Source organism: Nannobrachium achirus, assembly GCF_963921795.1.
Source record: "Nannobrachium achirus genome assembly, chromosome: 18".
Taxonomy (NCBI): domain Eukaryota; kingdom Metazoa; phylum Chordata; class Actinopteri; order Myctophiformes; family Myctophidae; genus Nannobrachium; species Nannobrachium achirus.
In genome coordinates this window covers 55,667,994-55,691,925 of record NC_137825.1, presented here as the reverse complement: position 1 = coordinate 55,691,925, position 23,932 = coordinate 55,667,994, and the positions used below count along the sequence as shown (strand labels likewise).

Below are 23,932 nucleotides of genomic sequence, written 5' to 3'. Positions count from 1 at the left end.
ATAACAAATGCAAATGGATATCTATCTAGAAAAAACACAATATAATCAAAGTTCTAAAAACCTAAAAAACAAATGCTAACTAGCCTCATGTAAGGTCATTGATTTTTTTTTCTTTTGTTTAGGTGGAGTCTGAAAAGGTGAGTCTTCAGTCCACGGCGAAAGCTAGCGAGTGAGTCCGTTGTTCTAAGTGCGACAGGGAGTTTATTCCACAACTTGGGAGCCAGGAGGGCAAACTGTCTCAGACGAGTGGATTCTTGCCCTGGAGTTTTTAGCGGGGGTTCTGTCAGCATCCCTGTGTTGGCTGATCTAAGTGAACGGGTGGGGGTGTAGGGGTTGATCAGGTTTTGGAGGTATGGAGGAGCCATACCTTTGGCTTTATTCCTGTGACCTCCTGTGATCTCTGTGGCCGCTGTCTGAGACATCTACTGTCTGGTGCGGCATGGTTCAGGAGGTGTTTCTCAATTAGATTCCATATGTTTTCCTTATGGTTCTCAGAAAGACTGTTGCTTGTTGAGTGAGTATAGCTACCTGCAGAATGCAAGTGTAGTGATACGCGGAAGCGGGGATTGAACCCAGGACTCCCACTCGCCAGTCCAACGCACAACCAGTCGTGCTAATAGGGCTGAGCCCGATTAGCAGGGCTGTTGTCGCTGGTTCATGGCTGATACTAACTGTGGGGTGCTACATTCACACCCCAGGTCTTTTGGAGCGCGCCCTCGCGCTTCACACATCACGCCGCGGACCGCCGCACACGACGTGGCACTGTTCCTCCTCACGAGGGCATCACGCTCCTCACCCTGCCGACAACGCCAGATGTAGTGATACGCGGAAGGGGGGATTGAACCCGGGACTCCCACTCGCCAGTCCAACGCACAACCAGTCGTGCTAATAGGGCTGAGCCCGATTAGCAGGGCTGTTGTCGCTGGTTCATGGCTGATACTAACTGTGGGGTGCTACACAAGCATCTAACTTCCTGCCATCCTTCAGTTAGGAGCCGCAACCCAGATAATGTTTCCTGCACTGTGGTTGCACGTCGCTCCATCTCCTATACAACTTGTATTTGTGAACCACAGCGAGTATTTATGCAGAAAGTCTAACCAATGTACCCTTTATGATGTTTTCATGATGTAACCTCCTTTTTAACCTTGACTCACGTGACTGCCACTGGGCTGCACTGTATAATATCTTGTCTGGGGGTGATAAAGCAGAGCATATTGAACTCCAACACCTGTTTGTTGTTTCAGTCTGTTCTCCCACAATGCATTGTCTGTTCTCCTGCTGCTGATGACTTGTCACTCTGGGTTTTCATAATTTCTCTCATCCACATCACCATAACAAACTCAAGGGATATAGCAGCGATTTTGCAACAAGTTCTAACTCGGATATCTAAAAATCTGAAGGCCTCTGCTGCTAGACACGTGCAGGAACGGCATGGAACAGTGCGGACACGCGCGTGCATGCTAGAATGTGTGAGTGACGACGCGCCATATAGCCTACTCTAATCAAATGGCTATTTGCATAACAGGTTTAGCAGGTTTACCAGTGAGTGATGTGAGCACATCTCATCTCCCCTAGATTCACACAACCCGCCCCGATGTCAGCGGCGGCTCCAGAGAATTGTGACTGGGGGGATATGGGGGAGCTGGCTTTTTTAGAGCGGGGGTATCTATAACACCTAGGTTTCCAATGATGACTGCATGTTCGTGCGTCCTCATTCATGGCTCCATGAAATTCATTCAAAGCAAACTTTTAGTTTCTCTACTGTTAGATGAGATTAGCGGTTAGATATTTTCATGAGTTGACTCTCATACATACAGAGCAGAACAGCTTTATCAGCTGTTCTGCTCTCTTGCGCACATGTAAGCAAGCGCACGCGCACATCTAGAGGCCCGCGTGTGCGCATGACATCAATAAATGAAAAGACAATACCAAAGCACCACTGCACACACTCACACACACACACACACACACACACACACACACACACACACACACACACACACACACAGTGCTCATCACATTTCGTCTGCTCACTCTCAGATCCTAACCTTACCTCCCCTGACCTTTCTATTGTAGCCTGAATAACATTGTGTTTTTCATGGCTGTTTTCTTTTTTTCTCCCTGCACAGTACTGTGTATTCTATCTGTCTGTCATTCAATGTTATGAGTTCAAAAAGGATCTCAATGTAAACAAGCCATGTGCTTTCCGGAGCCTATCCTTTTAGTTGACCTTGTACCAGTGAACTGTACTGTCATGAAACTGTACCTTTTCCTATGCGAACTTCTAATGAATTCTTAAATCAATCAAAAACATCTGCAACAAATCTACCAAACATGTTGAATTTTGTTGTGATTAAACAAATGCCATACAGAACCACTAGATGGCATCATGAGACCAAGACCTACCACCTCCCACTGGGAGGAAGTCTGAGTCATATTAAAAGTTCCTCCTTTCACATGAAACAACATGTTTGACAGTTTGAAAACAGGATCCATTTTGAGAAGAACAGCAACGCAGAAGGACCAACACAGACAGTTTAATGGAGGGTAAGTGTGTTTAATAATACTAATCCATCTGTTCTATACATTAATGTAGATTAGATTAAATACAACACACACATGTCATCTATTATAATTTATTCTATAAACATTAAAGACTTTAATCAAAGATCAAGGCTGAGGCCTCGACTGGTGTGGTCTTTTATGGTTGAAAAACGTGTTTTAAAGTTTAAGGGAATTTGATGTAAACATGATTAATACCTTTTAAGCCAATGTCATGCACAGAAAAGTATAGGCGCTCTATAAGCTCACCACAAGTTTCAGCGCGACAAGTTGTGCTATTTTTAGACGGTTACAATGTCCAAAATGTAAAAAAAGAATAACACACAAATGTTCCTAAAATTGTTGATGTCCTATGCAGTGCATACGTGTGTGTGTGTGTGTGTGTGTGTGTGTGTGTGTGTGTGTGTGTGTGTGTGTGTGTGTGTGTGTGTGTGTGTGTGTGTGTGTGTGTGTGCGCTTACAGCAGATCAGGCCATTTCCCAGAAACTGACAAAAAACAGGAAGTGAAAAAGTGTGTTGCTGCTGTGTGTCAATCTCTTTGTGTGTGTCTTGTTGCTGCTCTCTCTCTCTCTCCCTCCCTCTCTGGTGATGACGTCAACATCTAAGCCAGGGTTGTCAACATTGGACGGTCAGAATCCAGGAGATTATTTTTTTGGGGGGTGCGCGGAACTCCCCTACCGGGGTCTGGGGGTCCTCTCCCCAAAACCTCTTAACAGATATATATATTTTCCTGTGTTCTGTTGAATTTTGTGCATGTTCGATACTTTTATCAGGCTTGCTTTACTAGCACTGGTACAATTTTATCCTTAAAATGCCAAATGTAGGTGAACGAATAATAATGACTTCTCATCTTTAAGTCATTACAAGTATAATTATGATCTTTCTTGCATGCATTGCCCCCAACCCTAAAGCGGGGCGTCTGGGGGTCCTCCCCCCGAAAAAATTTAACATAGTAGATGTAATTTCCTGTGTTCTGGTGAATTTTGTGCATGTTTTATAAACATGTATTGATGACTGAACCAAAGGACATCTTTAATGATGACTTCTAATATTTAAGTCATTACTTGAGTGAATATGTGTCTGATGTTTCTTGCATTCATTGCCCCACCCCTAAAGCGGGGGGTCTGGGGGTCCTACCCCAGAAAAAAATGTACATAGTAGATGTAATTTCCTGTGTTCTGGTGAATTTTGGGAGTTTGATACAAAATCCAGGAGAAATCCAGAAGATTTGCCAACCCAGGAGACTCCCAGGAGAGGGGTTCAAAATCCAGGAGACTCCTGGGAAATCCAGGAGAGTTGACAAGCCTGATCTAAGCATCTGTGTGTGTGTGTGTGTGTGTGTGTGTGTGTGTGTGTGTGTGTGTGTGTGTGTGTGTGTGTGTGTGTGTGTGTGTGTGTGTGTGTGTGTGTGTGACACAGTGTGTGTGTGTGTGTGTGTGTGTGTGTGTGTGTGTGTGTGTGTGTGTGTGTGTGTGTGTGTGTGTGTGTGTGTGTGTGTGTGTGTGTGTGTGTGCGTGCGTGGGTGGCCTGGGTGCATGCATGCGTGCGTGCGCAGAGCCATCTGGGAGTGAAATGCGAGGTCCTGTTTTGCTATTGTTCCGTCTAGGTGGGATTCTGACTAAAGGATCATTCAGAGTCCAGGGTGGAGTGAGCAGCTATAGTGGTGTAGTTTTCTAGTCATTCGCTTAAAAGAGGTAAAGAGGCTTCACCGCAAGCTCAGACACATCTCCTCTGCTTTTACTACCAGACAATCACCCTGTTTTACCCCGTTCACTGAACACTGATTGGTCTAGAAGCTGGGTGGGCGGTCCTCTTACTTTCCTCAGGCAGTTCATGAAAACAGCAGGGACTCGGAGTGAGAGAAGACAGAGCTTTGGGCGTTTGGCAAGGGCAGTCGAGAGTCGAGACACGGAAGACGAAAACGGAGCTATAAGCAGGGGAAATAAAATAGTACAAGAAGTGGCGCGAATGTCAGTTGAAGCACAACGTGTGTGGCACATGGTGCCATGTCATGATGTCACCACATGTTATAGTTTTACCATTAAATAAGTACCTGAGACGAATAACAGTCCAAGTCCATATTTTAAAATTTTGAATAGATATTTTTTTGATTTACCAGATTGTAAACCACAAACTACAAGTTTTTAATCTGTTAAATTCTTAATGCACTCCCCCTCATTTTGTTGAATTAGATTTTTTTTTACTTAACTAGGTTACAGTATATTAGGAATTATAAGACATAATACTAATGGAAAGTGTAAAAACAGTTTGTGGAACAACAGTATAAGTCCGTACAAGCAATATTCAGCAGACAAAGGGAGAAGATAACATTAAAACAGACTACTAAACAAAATGAGAGGGGAGTGCATTAACAATTTAACAGATTAAAATGACTAGTTTGTGGGTTACAGTCTGTTAAATCAAAAAATGTCTATATTAAAAAAATATATATATATGGACTTAGATTGTTATTGGTCTCAGGTACTCAAATGACACGAGGCCAGACAGCCAGCATCGCTGCCCCAACTCTGTGCTTCAGGAAGTCAGAGTGGACGGGGATGTGGTTGCACATAATGAACCAGAGGCAGTGTAAAGTAACTAAGTACATGTACAAGTACTGTAGTCTGTATCAAGCACAATTAGGTACTTGTACTGTTTTTATGAGTATTTCCAATACTTTTATTTCTACTCCACTACATCTCGGATGTGTGTGCGTGCTTACGCTTTTTCTTTTTTTTACATTCATTCATTCATTCATTCATTAATAATGTTCTACTTCTTATATTTGTGTGTAACCCTGACAGGTGCGGCATAGCTCAGGGGTAGAGAAACTGGTATTAGAGCACGAAGGGTATAAATCCCGAAGGGTTCCCAGTTCGAATCCGGGCTCCCCCTGAATTAATGTCGAAGGGTCCTTGGGCAAGACTCTGAACCCCTAATTGCCTCCGGTGAGTAGGTTGGTGCCTTGCATGGCTTCCTCCGCCACCGGTGTATGAATGTGTGTGTGAATGGGTGAATGTAATGCACAATCTATGTAAAGCGCTTTGGATTAAAAGCGCTATATAAATGCACCATTTACCATTTACCATTTACAGGTTAAATAAAGACCTAAAGATGGTTTATTGTATGCTCTGTGACCCTGACAGGTTAAATAAAGACCTAAAGATGGTTTATTGTATGCTCTGTAACCCTGACAGGTTAAATAAAGAACCAAAGATGGTTTATTGTATGCTCTGTGACCCTGACAGGTTAAATAAAGACCTAAAGATGGTTTATTGTATGCTCTGTAACCCTGACAGGTTAAATAAAGACCTAAAGATGGTTTATTGTATGCTCTGTAACCCTGACAGGTTAAATAAAGACCTAAAGATGGTTTATTGTATGGTCTTTATTTAACCCTGACAGGTTAAATAAATACCTAAAGATGGTTTATTGTATGGTCTTTATTTAACCCTGACAGGTTAAATAAAGACCTAAAGATGGTTTATTGTATGCTCTGTAACCCTGACAGGTTAAATAAAGACCTAAAGATGAGTGAGAGTGTGGAGAGAGAGGAGGAGGGAAGAGACAAACATCACAGAGAAGATGAACCTGGACCTTCATGTTTAAAGTATGACAATCCTCCTAAACCTTCTACACACTGTAACTCTATATAATATACACAATATTACAATACAATAACACTTTAGCAGTACTGCATCTTTAATCAGAATATTTGTATTTCTATTTTAGTTTTATTGCTATTTTCTGGTTGTTGCAATGGACTTGAAACCTTATTGAACAAACTGACTTTTCCACTCACATGATATACATGTATATTAATGATTCCAGAAGTGTTGACCACAGAGCAGAGTCTCCAACACCCAGCTGTGTGTCTATGAAGAGTGACCGGTCTAAAGGACACAATCCCAACTTCAGTAATGAACCTGGACCTCCACACACAAAGTAAGATCACTGGAATCTTGAAATTCTGATTAAACTGTGCGTCTGTGTGCGAGATTGGTCACTGAAATAAATTGGTAAAATAAATGAATAAAATAATCGCACATTCCCACTAGGCAGAGGAAGAAAACCTTCCTCGGCCTACATTTTTTTTTCCAAACATCACATAAATCAGTGTTATTACTGAGGGGGGGTGAACCACATCCGCTTCATTTAGTTTAGTTTGGGGTAAATGAATACAGTAAAACAGCTCAGACTGGCTGTATAAGGTTTCTTTGCATAAAGATGTTTTGGGGGAAGATGAATAATACAATAAATTGATACAGAACATACAGACTCAGTGTGTGAGATCCTATGTGTAATGGATCCTACTGTAACCATAAACACAAAGGAAACATTTTCATCCACATGATAATTGTGGTGTATTTTGTATGATTCCAGAAGTGTTGACCACAGAGCAGAGTCTCCAACACCCAGCTGTGTGTCTATGAAGAGTGACTGGTCTAGGGATCACGGTCCTGTCTTCAGTAATGAACCTGGACCTCCACACACACAGTATGTCAATCCTACTATAATACAGTATATAACACTATAACATGACAAAGTGATCTCATGCTAAGTTATATGTGCAACATCTACAGATTACTATAAAACAACACATGTTCATATTCAATCGTTACGATTACGTTGTGTTCAGTTTGTGATTCTGACTGTCTATCTGGAATATACTTATATTATGCAACACATGATGTAATATCTGTGTGTATTTTTTCTATGTAACAAACGTTACATAGTAACTTTTTGTCAGTGGCTCTCAATGTCAGGGACCCCCACATGATTGTTTTTCTCTGCAAACCATCTGAAAATATTCTGTGGCAATGACCTATACAAGATTTGCGTTGTTAAAGGGATATTTCACTTTCAAAAAAACTTTTGGTCATTGTATCGTCTCATCAGGCTTTTATGAACACCCTGAACAGTTTTTAATATGGGTTTATTCAATATTTAGATATTTGATGTAAATGTTATCTGGCCCTCCAGGCTCTCCCCATAGACAACCATTATACCTTCAAATTCCATTTAACCATGATAGACTAATTAAAAACACCCATTATTTTTTCTGGTGACTCATAATACCCTCCTAATATGTGAGCAGGCCATGTTTTTTGGATAACTTTTTTTTTTCATTTATTTTTAATACTTTTTTATTGTATTTACTTTTTTCCATTTTCCCAAAGAATTATTAAAAATGAATTAAAAAGTTATCGAAAAAACACGGCCTGCTCACGTATTAGGAGGGTATTATGAGTCACCAGAAAAAATAATGGACGTTTTTAGTTCATCTATCATGGTTAAAATGGAGTTTGAAGTTACAATGGGTGTGTATGTGGAGAGGCCCTGGGCCTGGAGGGCCTGATAACATTTACATCAAATATCTAAATATTGAATGAAGCAAACTAAAATCTGTTCAGGGTGTTCCTAAAAGCATGATTAGTGACGGGGAGACGGAGTCCGGCCGTGGGACTTCACGGTTGGCTGAGCCTGTGACGACAGTGGAAGGGAGGTGGCCACTCCCAGCCATTCCCAGCCACGTGGCTACAAAAGCCGGCTTCAAACTGTCTTCGTCGAGTTCGCTCTGCTGCAGCTCCCCGCTGTACCCGACTGTTTGTTTTGTTTACTGGTTATCTTGGTTGTTAGAGTATGATTTGAGGCCGTCGGAACGGCTGCCCGTTTGGTTAAGTTGTCTTTCTTTTGTTCTGTTCCTTATAGCCTATCTTTTCGTTTGTATTTTGTTCTAGACCATTATTTTGTTCTTTTGTTATTGTTTGTTTATTGTTGAGCAAACTCTGAGCCATTTCACAGCCTTGTGCTGTTGATCACTGATGGGATTTTGGTTTAATTCCCATATTTGTATATTCCTTTTCCAGAAGACGTTTCCACCCACAGAGTAAAACCACAGTTTGTCAGAGTCAATGAATATCCCATATTGATTTGAAGACACAATAAAGGGAGACCACAGCGGGGAATATGCGTTTTTTGATAAGTTATATTGAAAATATAGTCAGAGTTCAAAGTACTGTACAGCAAGTACAGTAGAGCATTTTTCACCCATAGCTTCTCTGAGTGCAAAGCATAATGATTTTACAGATATATGGAGTTACAGAATACATTAGTCACATTCTGATTGGACAACAGTGGGCATCAGATGTTTTCGTGTTGTTGGCCCTAGTAGCAAGGCCAGATATCATGGCTTGGTAATATCATTTTGTTATCCTGGATCCTGGGCATTGTGACCTGATTGGCATCTCTCAGCGTCATTCTCCTGCAGGCGTTAGTTAGTTGTTCAAAACATCATGACATTTAACACTGAAAATGATATCTATACCGTGTTAAACATTTTAATCTTATCAATCCCCCCTGAGATAGCATTTGAAGTGTTAAAGGGTCAAAGGAACATAAACAACAAGGGAAGAAAACATGGGTTAAACCTTTTTTTTTTTTTAAGTATTTGAAACAGAACATAATAATTGATCAATTTAAGTCAAAAACATTTCGATAGCTTTAAGTTTTAAAGAGGAGAGTCAAAAGAACTGTATATTTCCAAAGGTATTTAAATCAGAATATCATAATTGAACAACAATAAGTAAAATATTTTGATAACTTTTTAAAAGTAGAGGTAAAAGACTGTATTTTTATTATCTTAATTATTAATTATTATATTTACAAAGGTTCAATGTGTCCAAGATTGATTTGAAATTCCATGTCAAGCAAGATAAAAACACATCAACATCACGCTCCCGGGTGGTTATTACAATTTGGGGCCGATTCTAGTCAAAACAAGACGAACTTGACTCTTTACCATAATTTAGGTTAAAGACAAAAGCATTCAAAATGTATTTAGACAGCATCCGAAGATCAGCCGTTTGGCGGTCATAATTCGTACACCTCCGAGGTTACCTTTAGGTAATGAGTGGTTAAATTGTCCCTGCAGGTTGGGGACATCTATAGGGAGATGTCAAACCGGAGCCCCCTTAAAGCCAACTGTCTATTCCTCCTTACAAATGATTTTTCTTTTACTGGCTTTTGTCCGAGTCAAGGTCTGACAGAAAACACTTTACAGTGGGAAAAACGTGTGTGATGCAGTTTCATACTCACGAGATACATATGGACTTTCCAATCATCTTTTTGACATTTCCTTTTTGGACAGACAGTGTCTGTCGAATCATTCTCAATTATCATCTCAAAATATCTTTATCTGTAAGACAAGGGAGAAGACAGGGACAAATCAATCCATACTGTAAGGCAATAAGGTATTTATATATAAAAATTAAATTGAAATGTTCAAATACATCACCAAAAAGGGGACACCAGTTGTGTCAGTTTGTTCTGTTAGGGGAAACAGATTAAACCTGTTGAGGATTGGAATCAACTTCACAAAATGAAGTATAGTTAATGGGATGGAATGAAAACAAAATGAAGTATGAAAATATGAAATCAGAAAACGAAATATGAATTCAGAAAATGAAAATATGAAAGAAATTAAAATTGAAAGGTATTAAAATAAATTAAAAATGAAAAAATATTAACACATTAATACAAACACATTAATTCTCCAAACACATTCCCTCCCGTTTGGCACAGCCAAAAATTGAAAATTGGGTGTGACAAAAATTGTTTTGTTGATGTTTGGATAATTTGTTAAAATATGGTCTAGGTGGTCATTTACTGTACGGAAGTACCGTACATCAGGACATGACAGTGATTCAGAGTGAGCTACCAGGCCTGTGGGCCTGTGGGGTGGAGTGTACCATAACAAGATAGGCTTTTCCAAAACAACCGTTAGTGAGGCCTACTGAAGGCCTCTCTATTAAAAAGGTTAGAAAACCAGAAAATGAATGAAACTTAAAGAAATAAAATAAGAAAAATGAAATAGAAACACATAACATAATCATAATGTGTAATCCCGTATAAGCCCAGTAGGGTTGTAATAATTGTGGAATTTGACTGAAAAGGTTTGAATGAGCCCAGCCATATAAATTGTTTTTGGAACGGTCTCAGCCTGCTGGGGGAGTAATCAAAGTGCTTTTACTCAATCAAAGTACTTTTACTCAAGTAAAGAGGATAAGGGATTACCCAAAATAAACCAAGAAAGATAAATTAAAGGTCGAATAAAACAGGGCTGATAGGCCTCTTCCATCTTTAACCCATACTGCAGTTTACGTGTTAAAGATGGATTTTGGCAAATATTGGTGAAAGTAACGTTTTTGGTACATGTCCCTAAAATGTGGTTTAAAAGAAAAGGATTACTAAATAATTGAGGATCTATTTTGAGTTGGTTGGGGGATGTTGACATTAATAATAAATCTCACACACACAGACCCTCTAACTTTGAAGGCCTGTCTTCCAGCAGACAGGCACACTATCAGTTGTTTTTTGTTGTGTTCTGAAAGGAATGAAAACAATCTCAACAAGTCAGCCAGCATTCAGTTGTTACAGGAAATAGTGTCTTTCACGACAAAACAGAAGGACAGAAGAAAACCCGTTAAAAATAAAATTGAAATAAAACAGTCAGTCAGTCAGTCAGTCAAGTTGGTAGCGAGTGTAGTGGAGTTTCCACTATACCTGTCTATCCAGGTCAAATCCGTCCTGTCCCATAAAATGAAATAAAATAAAGTAAAAATAATCCCTACCATCTGTCATGGATGAAAAATAATTAAGGCAGAGGGAGAAAAACATTAGGAGAATTACATGGGGACAGATTCAAATATAACCCCAGCGTTCAGTTGTTATCATGTCCTGAATTGGAATGTAAACAAGTAGATTATACAGAACAAGAGCGAATGAAACCCCTTTTGAGAGAGAGAGAGAGAGAGAGAGGGGGAGAAATCAGAAACCAAGACCAAAGGTCATATGTGTGTACAGTATGTAACCACCTGTCATTGATGGAAAAGCATTAGGAGCATCACATAGACCCATTCAAATAAACACAAGCGTTGGTTGTTATCAGTACAAGGCATGTGGAGTCATATCAAGAGAGTAAAAATAGGCACCCTGAGACTGAGAAGCGGCTCGTGGCCTCTCAAAGTAAAAATAAGAAAAATGAAATAAAAACATAGATTATCGAGCCATTCCAGCAATCCCCTCATAGTTTTTTCAAAATAAAACAATAAAATAACACAGAGGCCGTGCCAGCCTATAAGCAGCGTAAGCAGCTCACGCGAGCAGCAGGCATTGAGCAAGCAAGCAGCATAAGCCAAGCACATATTGTACCGTATTGTACACAGAAGTAGCACCGCTCACTTCATACTTGGTTTGATTTTCCTGCTTTCATAATAGACAAACCGAAATGTAACCAGGGGAGGAAAATTGGATTAGAGATGATTAGACAGACAATATATCAAAAACATTTAACACATGGGTTTGTCAGTCAGAACTTGATTTCTTTTTTTTTTTTTTTTCAGAAGTCGTACTTAGCCAAAAGTAAACAAAATATATAGTACCATTATCTCGGGGCGCCCCCAGGGTCAAAAGAGTGTTTGTTCTTTTCGGGACATTGTAATCCATGAAAGTCACGTAGCAGATCTACAAGCTCACAACGCGTCCCATCGCGTTGTGAGTGAAAGGCATCCAGTGGCAATAATGTCCAATTTCTCCGCAGCTCCGCACATATCCATTGAAATGTTCCAGGAAAGGTTTTTAGGCAGTGTTGATAACTGGGAGTCCCCGATGATCTTCCAGAATGACTTGAGGTCCGGGTTAAAAGGAGGTTCTGGGTTTAGATTGTAACATCTCATCCGTGTGGGTCCAAGTTTTACACAATAAAAACACTGCTTCTCGGAGCAGGGGGCTTTTTTTTTAGCTTGAATGGTCATGTTTCTAAAAAATGTTCTTGGGAGCGCTGAGATAAAAAGCTCCTGTATTCAACATCTCAGAGTGGCCTGAGACGGAAATTAAAAAATAAAATAAAATAAGACTGAGACGAAAACGAAGACATGTAAGCGTAAAGCATGAAGATTTCCGTCAGAACGTTCTGTTCTGGAACATAAAGGAAATCTACCAATTAAAATAACCACGCTATTTCTTATGTGATTAAGTGGCTCTAATCAGCCGTATTGGGTACCGTACTGGCCAAAAAGACTTCTTCAGAACAAGAATATGTTCTGGCTCAACACAAAAGATTTCTTCTCAGAACTTAAAACCGCAGCCGTTCTGGAGTATACTCAACATAAAGATTTTTTTTTTCTCAGAACTTGAAACCGCAGCCGTTCTGGAGTATACATGAAATCTAACTTAAGTCTCGTACTGATACACCAACTATTGACATGCAATCTCCACGGCCAAACGGCTGCTATGTCTTCAGAATAGGAAACCTCAGTCTCTATTCTGTTACTCCTTCGTGCAACAAAAAGCGACAAAACCAATATACTAAAAACATTAAACATTAAAAACGCAGCTGTGTTAAGAGCTAGCTAGACTCTAAGACAGCAGGTATAAACGTATGACCTGGGTTCTGTTGAATTAGGACTTACTGTGTGAGAATGGAGCCCGCCTCTCAAGTCTCTGTGCGGAGAGATGAGGGGAGAGAGACTGTCTGTGATGTGGAACGGTGTGCAGCCGCCCAGCGCAGCTGTGCCAGAGCCAAACCTGGCCACCTCCATTTCGGCTTTCTTCAGACCGTTGTGAGATTTTATCGATATGTTGATGTGGGAGAGAGTCATCATATCCGAATTCCTTTCTCCATATGGGCAAAAATGGTGCAATTGTGGGGCACCTAGAAACAACCTGTTTCATTTCCTCATTGTCTATCTTAGCCATTAAAGCTGTTATCAGTTCATTCTCCAAGCTTTGAAGAGACGCTTCAAACTCAAAGGTGTTGTTCCGTTTGTAAAAAGGTTGTTTAGATTTCGGCAGGTGTTTTCTGCCTCCCTGTGCATTTCCCATTTTGCAGCTGGTCGGGTAGGTGGAGGATGAAATAAAAGCTAGTTTGCTTGCAGGGGAAACGTCTGATAATATCCTCGGCTGGTTGTTACTAGCAGAGATGAACGAAGTGGGATTCAGAAACAAACTGTCCAGCAGCTGTATCGAATCCATAAACGTCAAATCAGTAGAAATCCGTAACTGGTTCTAGCAGCGGAGAAGAAAATGAGTCCAACAAAGTTGAGTCCCCAATATTTCCTCGGAGCTAATCCGGCAATCGAATGGGCCATTTGATGGGATTTTGGTTTAATTCCCATATTTGTATATTCCTTTTCCAGAAGACGTTTCCACCCACAGAGTAAAACCACAGTTTGTCAGAGTCAATGAATATCCCATATTGATTTGAAGACACAATAAAGGGAGACCACACCGGGGAATATGCGTTTTTTGATAAGTTATATTGAAAATATAGTCAGAGTTCAAAGTACTGTACAGCAAGTACAGTAGAGCATTTTTCACCCATAGCTTCTCTGAGTGCAAAGCATAATGATTTTACAGATATATGGAGTTACAGAATACATTAGTCACATTCTGATTGGACAATTAAGCATAACAGTGGGCATCAGATGTTTTCGTGTTGTTGGCCCTAGTAGCAAGGCCAGATATCATGGCTTGGTAATATCATTTTGTTATCCTGGATCCTGGGCATTGTGACCTGATTGGCATCTCTCAGCGTCATTCTCCTGCAGGCGTTAGTTAGTTGTTCAAAACATCATGACATTTAACACTGAAAATGATATCTATACTGTGTTAAACATTTTAATCTTATCAATCACATTCTTAAAACTACAAAGTAATATATTTAACATATGAATACAGTAAAACCAATCAAACTGTACAAGGTTTTCTGTGCATAATATTTATATATAATATTATATTATATATAATATTTATAATATTTTTATATATATATATATATATATATATATGTCACGGTTTGTTAGAGAAACAGGACGGTCGAGAAACGGAGCACTCGTCGTGCAGCACGGGGCGGAACGGAGCCGCTCGATTGTCCACGACATTGCAAGCGGCGCGCAGGCCAGCGGACCTTGGTCCAGGGCCGCGCGGCCGGCGGAGCGCCGCGCGAGTTACGAAGCCGTGGTGAATGCAATCGTTATATTTATGCCCAGGCCGTAAGGCCTGGGCAAGCCCACGATAAACGCCCTGTCCAAGTGACTACAATGGAGCTAATGGCTAGGCTAGGCTAGGCTAGGCTAGTAAATAAAGAAAGAGTCGCAAACGAGTGACGTCAGCGCCTTCACTAGTGAATGGCTGTCGCATTATAACTCTATGGGCTGTCGTCGCCACCTGGTGGTGATTGGTGTGTGGTGAACGACAAAACAAGCGCTCTTACATAGAACGTCCTGAGTTACCCAAACATCCGGTAACATATATATATATACCGGTATATGAATTTTACAATAAATTGATACGGAAGTGTGCAAGATATACTTGTAATAGAACATGACAATAAACAATGCTATGTGTTGTACATGTGTATGATTGCAGACGTGTTGACCACAGAGCAGAGTCTCCAACACCCAGCTGTGTGTCTATGAAGAGTGACCGCTCTAAAGGACACAATCCCAACTTCAGTAATGAACCTGGACCTCCACACACACAGTAAGATAACTGGAATCTTGGAATGCTGATTAAACTGTGTGCGCGCTACTGTCTGTGCGAGATCTGTCACTGAAATAAATTGGTAAAATAAATAAATAAAATGATCCCACATTCCCACTAGGCAGAGGAAGAAATACCACTTGAACATTTTCATATGAGCCTGATGGTGGCGCTATAACAGGCCGGTTTTTAACAGCACTGATCTGTGTGAAACTTTGTATGTGCACTCCCTAGAGGCCAAGGAAAAACCTTTGCTCTGCATTTTCCACTTTAGCCTTCATAGTGCCACCAGGAGGCCGACTTTTCACTCTTCAGATTTTATCCAAATTTCAAAAAACCAGTACAAATTATATCTATAGTCATGTGATTAAGACAGATCTGTTTAATTAGTCATTTTCCATCCTGATTGTCTAGGATTTATCAAAGTCTGCAGGAGTGGCCTGTTTTGAACTAAATGCCACTCAATAATGGGGGGGTGAACCACATCATTTTATACACAAAATGTTCTACATTCTACACCAACGGGCGGGAAAAAAAATCACCCGGGCCATTTTCCTTCGGACACGGGCGGATAAAGGCGTGTTTTTTAAGCTGCCATCATATTTACTCATCCTTGCTGCATTGTCCCTGCTGCTTCATTTAGTTTAGTTTGGGGTAAATGAATACAGTAAAACAGCTCAGACTGGCTGTATAAGGTTTCTTTGCATAAAGATGTTTTGGGGGAAGATGAATAATACAATAAATTGATACAGAACATACAGACTCAGTGTGTGAGATCCTATGTGTAATGGATCCTACTGTAACCATAAACACAAAGGAAACATTTTCATCCACATGATAATTGTGGTGTATTTTGTATGATTCCAGAAGTGTTGACCACAGAGCAGAGTCTCCAACACCCAGCTGTGTGTCTATGAAGAGTGACTGGTCTAGGGATCACGGTCCTGTCTTCAGTAATGAACCTGGACCTCCACACACACAGTATGTCAATCCTCCTATAATACAGTATATAACACTATAACATGACAAAGTGATCTCATGCTACGTTATATGTGCAACATCTACAGATTACTATAAAACAACACATGTTCATATTCAATCGTTACGATTACGTTGTGTTCAGTTTGTGATTCTGACTGTCTATCTGGAATATACTTATATTATGCAAAAAATGATGTAATATCTGTGTGTATTTATCTATGTAACAAACGTTACATACCGGTAGTAACGTTTTGTCAGTGGCTCTCAATGTCAGGGACCCCCACATGATTGATTTTCTCTGCAAACCATCTGAAAATATTCTGTGGCAATGACCTATATACAAGATTTGCGTTGTTAACACCTTCTAAGCCTGGCCGTACTCCCTCGGACTTCCTACTTGGTCCAATCAGCCACACGTCTATTCCCGGACTTTTGATATAAATGATAATAATCCAAAAAAAAACCATCGGCCATTCTTCTCTGTGTCATTTTGGAGCCATCTGAAACGGTTAATATCCTCTCTCAATCATTTTCTGGGACTGGGTGTGATGCTCGTAGTATCCAGCAGGCCGCGCCGTTGACTCACATTCTGGATGGATGGGTGGCTAGGAGTGGCCTCCTACTCTCCGACAAGAAGGGCACACAACATGGCTGCTCTTTGTCTCTGTTCGTGGATCGCGGTCTCAATCATGTTCGGGCGCCGCTTCTCTATCGCTCCTTTCCCTGCTTCGCCGCACGTAAACGAATGGAATTGATCTCCCCTCCGCCTCGCCAAAGTAAGATCGCCGACCTCTGCAGGATGAATATGTACGCTGTATCGAGCACTCCATTACGTGTTGTTATCATGTGGGCTTTGTTTTTTTAAAACATGTTTGTAAATAAATGGCTTATTTCTTCGGCGCTACCTCTGTTCAGAGGGTTCTGCCGCGGCTTACAAATTAAAGGGATATTTCACTTTCAAAAAAACTTTTGGTCATTGTATCGTCTCATCAGGCTTTTATGAACACCCTGAACAGTTTTTAATATGGGTTTATTCAATATTTAGATATTTGATGTAAATGTTATCTGGCCCTCCAGGCTCAGGGCCTCTCCCCATAGACAATCATTATACATTCAAATTCCATTTTAACCATGATAGATTAATTAAAAACACCCATTATTTTTTTCTGGTGACTCATACTACCCTCCTAATACGTGAGCAGGACGTGTTTTTTTGCTAACTTTTTTTTTCATTTATTTTTAATACTTTTTTATTGTATTTACTTTTTTCCATTTTCCCAAAGAATTATTAAAAATGAATTAAAAAGTTATCGAAAAAACACGGCCTGCTCACGTATTAGGAGGGTATTATGAGTCACCAGAAAACATAATGGACGTTTTTAGTTCATCTATCATGGTTAAAATGGAGTTTGAAGTTACAATGGGTGTGTATGTGGAGAGGCCCTGGGCCTGGAGGGCCTGATAACATTTACATCAAATATCTAAATATTGAATGAAGCAAACTAAAATCTGTTCAGGGTGTTCCTAAAAGCATGATTAGTGACGGGGAGACGGAGTCCGGCCGTGGGACGCCACGGTTGGCTGAGCCTGTGACGACAGTGGAAGGGAGGTGGCCACTCCCAGCCATTCCCAGCCACGTGGCTACAAAAGCCGGCTTCAAACTGTCTTCGTCGAGTTCGCCCTGCTGCAGCTCCCCGCTGTACCCGACTGTTTGTTTTGTTTACTGGTTATCTTGGTTGTTAGAGTATGAATTGAGGCCGTCGGAACGGCTGCCCGTTTGGTTAAGTTGTCTTTCTTTTGTCCTGTTCCTTATAGCCTATCTTTTCGTTTGTATTTTGTTCTAGACCATTATTTCGTTCTTTTGTTCTTGTTTGTTTATTGTTGAGCAAACTCTGAGCCATTTCACAGCCTTGTGCTGTTGATCACATTCTTAAAACTACAAAGTAATATATTTAACATCTTCGCCTTTTCTACAGTAAACTTATTGTTAATGAAAAGAGACTTTGTAATGTAATCACTATATTTTTCAACAAGATTGTAATAAAACCTCTATATGTTCTGCAAACTGGTTTAATAACCTACCTGACCTGGCGGAGACCTGTGTTCCTTTTTATTTTCAATAAGTGAGAGGACTTCAAACTCATCCCTGCTTCATTTAGTTTTGTTTTTGGGATATGAATACAGTAAAACAAATCAAACTGTATAAGGTTTCTGTGCATAATATTTGGGGGGGAATATATATATATATATATATACCGGTATATGAATTTTACAATAAATTGATACAGAAGTGTGCAAGATATACTTGTAATAGAACATGACAATAAACAATGCTATGTGTTGTATGTGTATGATTGCAGACGTGTTGACCACAGAGCAGAGTCTCCAACACCCAGCTGTGTGTCTATGAAGAGTGACCGCTCTAAAGGACACAATCCCAACTTCAGTAATGAACCTGGACCTCCACACACAAGGTAAGATCACTGGAATCTTGGAATGCTGATTAAACTGTGTGTGCGCTACTGTCTGTGCGAGATCGGTCACTGAAATAAATTGGTAAAATAAATAAATAAAATGATCCCACATTCCCACTAGGCAGAGGAAGAAATACCACTTGAACATTTTCATATGAGCCTGATGGTGGCGCTATAACAGGCCGGTTTTTAACTGCACCGATCTGTGTGAAACTTTGTTTGTGCACTCCCTAGAGGCCAAGGAAAAACCTTTGCTCTGCATTTTCCACTTTTGCCTTTATAGCGCCACCAGGAGGCCGACTTATGTAAAACCCTTTTTTTATATCACTCTTCAGATTTTATCCAAATTTCAAATTGCAAACCAGTACAAATTATATCTATAGTCATGTGATTAAGACAGATCTGTTTAATTAGTCATTTTCCATCCTGATTGTCTAGGATTTATCAAAGTCTGCAGGAGTGGCCTGTTTTGAACTAAATGCCACTCAATAATGGGGGGGTGAACCACATCATTTTATACACAAAATGTTCTACATTCTACACCAACGGGCGGGAAAAAAAATCACCCGGGCCATTTTCCTTCGGACACGGGCGGATAAAGGCGTGTTTTTTAAGCTGCCATCATATTTACTCATCCTTGCTGCATTGTCCCTGCTGCTTCATTTAGTTTAGTTTGGGGTAAATGAATACAGTAAAACAGCTCAGACTGGCTGTATAAGGTTTCTTTGCATAAAGATGTTTTGGGGGAAGATGAATAATACAATAAATTGATACAGAACATACAGACTCAGTGTGTGAGATCCTATGTGTAATGGATCCTACTGTAACCATAAACACAAAGGAAACATTTTCATCCACATGATAATTGTGGTGTATTTTGTATGATTCCAGAAGTGTTGACCACAGAGCAGAGTCTCCAACACCCAGCTGTGTGTCTATGAAGAGTGACTGGTCTAGGGATCACGGTCCTGTCTTCAGTAATGAACCTGGACCTCCACACACACAGTATGTCAATCCTCCTATAATACAGTATATAACACTATAACATGACAAAGTGATCTCATGCTAAGTTATATGTGCAACATCTACAGATTACAATAAAACAACACATGTTCATATTCAATCGTTACGATTACGTTGTGTTCAGTTTGTGATTCTGACTCTGTCTATCTGGAATATACTTATATTATGCAACAAATGATGTCATTTCTGTGTGTATTTATCTATGTAACAAACGTTACATAGTAACGTTTTGTCAGTGGCTCTCAATGTCAGGGACCCCCACATGATTGTTTTTCTCTGCAAACCATCTGAAAATATTTTGTCGCAATGACCTCCATACAAGATTTGCGTTGTTAAAGGGATTTTTCACTTTTTAAAAAAAAGTGCTAAATTTAAAGTGTGGGCACTCCCCACGCACGCGCGTGCACATAACGTTTTCGCTGGCTTAAAACGGGTCTGCGTGGCGGCAGAAATAGCCTTGGACCAGTGGTTCTCAACCAATGATTTGATGACCGGATCATCAGCCAAACTTCCCATGCAAAATAGCTCCACAACTGATATTTCCAATTAATTAATCAATTTTCCAATCTTATATTACCATCTGCTGTTAGTCATGCTCATTTCAGCACGGCTGGCGAGCCTATTTCAACCAATTGCTGGGTCAGAACGACCTGGAAATATAATATCAACTGACTTGACTTGAGAGAAGTGTGGGTACTCCGTACCCCCGCGTTCCCCCCCCCTACATCCCTGGTTCTGTCTGTCTGTCTGTCTGTCTGTCTGTCTGACTGGATGGATGTGTCTAATCTAGCAAGCTACTAGATTGACAAGAGCCAGATTTCTTGTGCACACTGCCAATAGGACAAGGAAGCCAATCCCTGCATTATGTTTATATTTTCATGGTGGCGCTATACCAGCCCACTTTACATTTTGGCCAGTACTTACTTACTTACAAGGTTCAAGGTTCAAGGTTCAATTTTATTTGTCTCCCAGGGGAGAAATTTGTCTTGGAGACAGAGTTACAGCTGCATACATATAAACAACAAATAAAAAAAGACAAAAAAAGGTTTACACATACAACCCATAGAGCCTCTCCTCAATTAGTTATGTGTCTATCATTCAGTATTTTGATTGATAGAGGAACAAACGAGTGCTTATATCTATTATAATGGCATGTTGGGGTCCTAAATCTCCTGCCCGATGGCATTAGATTGTACTCTGGGTTCAGAACATGCAAGGAGTCGGACAAAATGTTCCGAGCTTGTCTTACTACTACTTGCTCAAAGATGGCTTGAGGGGTGATCGGGGGTGTGGCCATACCCATGATCTTCCCTGCCATACTTGCCAGCCTAGCTATTTGAGACTTGTATTTAACAGTCAGGTTACCAAACCAGCTAGACATACCATATCTCAGGATGGATTCAATACTAGCCCTGTAGAAGGTCAACATAATATTTACACTCACTCCAAAAAGCCTTAGTCTTTGAAGAAAGTGTAGGCGCTGATGTATCTTAGAGCATAAGGTTGTAACATGAAGAAAGTGTAGGCGCTGATGTATCTTAGAGAATAAGGTTGTAACATGAAGAAAGTGTAGACGCTAATGTATCTTAGAGCATAAGGTTGTAACATGAAGAAAGTGTAGACACTGATGTATCTTAGAGCATAAGGTTGTAACATGAAGAAAGTGTAGACGCTGATGTATCTTAGAGCATAAGGTTGTAACATGAAGAAAGTGTAGACGCTGATGTATCTTAGAGCATAAGGTTGTAACATGAAGAAAGTGTAGACGCTGATGTATCTTAGAGCATAAGGTTGTAACATGCATGTGCCAGCTCAGATCCTGATCAATCTGCACTCCTAGGTACTTATAGGAGGCGACCTGCTTGATGTTATGGTCGTGAACACTAATCATGCTGTGGTCTCCTATGGACCTGGGGTCTACTATGACCTCCTCTGTTTAGTTTACATTTATTTTCAGATGATGTTGATCACACCACTCTATGAATCTGTCTACTCCAGATGTATGGCTGAGGATGTTAGAATCACTCTTGAGTAGACTGAGTATCACGGTGTCATCTGAAAATGTAATAACAAATTGATCAGGATGAGAACTGACACAATCATCTGTGTACAAAGTAAAAAGAAAGGAGGAACTAACTGTTCCTTGGGGCACCCCTGTACTCCCATATGTCTCCTCGGAGAGCACCGAGTTAAATCTCACCCTCTGTGGTCTCCTGGAGAGGAAGGAGAAATACCATTTTATAATAAAGGGGTTCACATTCAGCTGTGCTAACTTACGCAGCAGAATATCTGGATGAATCGTATTAAATGCAGAAGAGAAATCTATAAATAATAATCTGGCGTATGCTACCTTACTCTCCAGGTGTTTCAGAGTGAGATGTGCTACTGTAGAGATCGCATCGCATATACTGCGGTTCTTTGCATAAGCAAATTGATACTGGTCTAGTCGAGGTCCTACCTCCTTTCGGAGTTCCTCCGTCAGAATCCTCTCCAGTGATTTTACTACATTTGATGTTATAGCTACAGGCCTATAATCATTATTCTCAACCGGACATGCTTTTTTAGGGATTGGGACTATTACTGACCTTTTCCAGAGCTCTGGTACTGTATGCGAGTCTAAAGAGAGCAGGAAAAGCCTCTGCCACGCTGGGGCTAGTTCCTCAGCACATGTTTTTAACAAAGAGGCGTGCATGCCGTCTGGTCCTGTAGCTTTATTTGTCTGTATGGTTTTAAACACTTTACACACTGTGTCCAGCTCTATAACCAATCTGTCATTATTAACATCACAATTCAGTTCATTAATGACATCATCACATCCCGTAGAAGTATCACATTCGAAACGCATAAAGAAGTTATTAAGTTCATTTGCCCTGGCACTCTCATCTAGAGCAGCAATAGGCTTTCTCTCTGATTTCATGTTTGTCATCTTCCTGATGGAGTCCCAGAGTCTTTTTGTGTTCGAGTTGGCACAAGTCCTGTTCTGCTCGTTCCTTATATTTCCTTCTGGATTCTTTCATTTGTATATTTAGTTCTCGCTGTGCAGCCTTCAATGCTGCCGTGTCTCCTGATCTGAAGGCCACTTTTTTCCTACGTATACACTCCTTGATTTCATTTGTGAGGTACGGTTTATTATTTGGAAACTTTGTTACAGTTTTCTGTGGCACTATCATGTCAACACAGAAAGAAATGTACGCGGTAACAGCTTCAGTAGCAGTGTCAATATTAGCCTCCTCAAAGAAAGTGTCCCAGTTCGTACACAGAATGTACAGTCTTTTTCACCGGCTTACTAGATTTATATATAGACCTGTATGTCGGCAGAAGATGCACAGTGTTATGGTCGGACATTTTTACCTTTTCATCCTCAGAGTTGCCTAGTGGGGGTCTGGCCCTAGCTATATATGCCCCCTTAATGTTCCCGTAACACTTATCCAGGATTTTGTCACGACTCACACAATTGAACCTCCTCTCAGGACACTCTGCCATCTCACAGCTCATTACAGACATCCGACCACCTCTCATTACAGACATCCAACCACCTCTCATTACAGACATCCAACCACCTCTCATTACAGACATCCAACCACATCTCATTTACAGCTCATTACAGACATCCAACCACCTCTCATTTACAGGTCGTTACAGACATCCAACCGAAACACCGCTATTCTGAAGATTGACTTCCATTATTCGGAATGCACCATGCCGAATATATCATGTTTTTATGATTTGGTCCCTGAGTCCCTATATGAGACTATATGCGAGGCGGTGTGTGCTTGTACAGTAGATCGTCTGTTTTCACTAGTTTTGTGCGATAGTCTTGTATGATGAAGCAGGGCTTTGCTTTACCAAAAGACGTACACATTTGAAACTTGGAGATACGAGGTTTCTCCCCGACAGTGACGATATTTTAGTGATTATGTTGCGAGGAAAACGTTGAGATAATAGCCATTTTGGTTAGAACTTACTGAAAATAACTTTGTACTTCAAGTTTAAAATGATACTAAATAAGCGTCCAAATAACTTCCAAATATAATCAAATTATATCGGGGCACCCCTGGACTGCTGTCACGGCACCCCAGGGTGCCCCATCACCCGCTTTAAAAAACCCTGTCCTATACAATATATAACACTATACAATAATATAACACTATATAATATATACAATTGTGCACATGAAATATGCAGTCATTTGACAGATGACAGGGGTTTTGTCAAATAGATGGCTCACCTGTCAGTAAGGACAACAATGGATATGGCTTAACCTGTCAAAACAATTGACAAATGCACAAATTATATCTTTGTAATTTATGAATGAAAGAGTTATGAATATACAATAGTTCCATGACAGA

The 23,932-nt window shown here is 40.4% G+C and overlaps 1 protein-coding gene across 1 annotated transcript in view; it reads left to right on the top strand.

Annotated features, from left to right (window-relative positions):
- The first annotated feature begins 2,484 nt into the window (after positions 1–2,484).
- LOC308303683 (protein NLRC3-like) overlaps positions 2,485–23,932 on the top strand; it is a 42,691-nt gene continuing 21,243 nt past the window's right edge. Inside the window, exons 1-8 of the mRNA XM_080748140.1 lie at positions 2,485–2,547; positions 6,074–6,172; positions 6,394–6,507; positions 6,946–7,059; positions 14,992–15,105; positions 15,973–16,086; positions 18,447–18,560; positions 19,452–19,565. Coding sequence (XP_080604266.1) covers positions 6,093–6,172; positions 6,394–6,507; positions 6,946–7,059; positions 14,992–15,105; positions 15,973–16,086; positions 18,447–18,560; positions 19,452–19,565 — 764 coding nt within the window. The 5' untranslated portion in view covers positions 2,485–2,547; positions 6,074–6,092. The remainder of the gene's footprint in view (positions 2,548–6,073; positions 6,173–6,393; positions 6,508–6,945; positions 7,060–14,991; positions 15,106–15,972; positions 16,087–18,446; positions 18,561–19,451; positions 19,566–23,932) is intronic.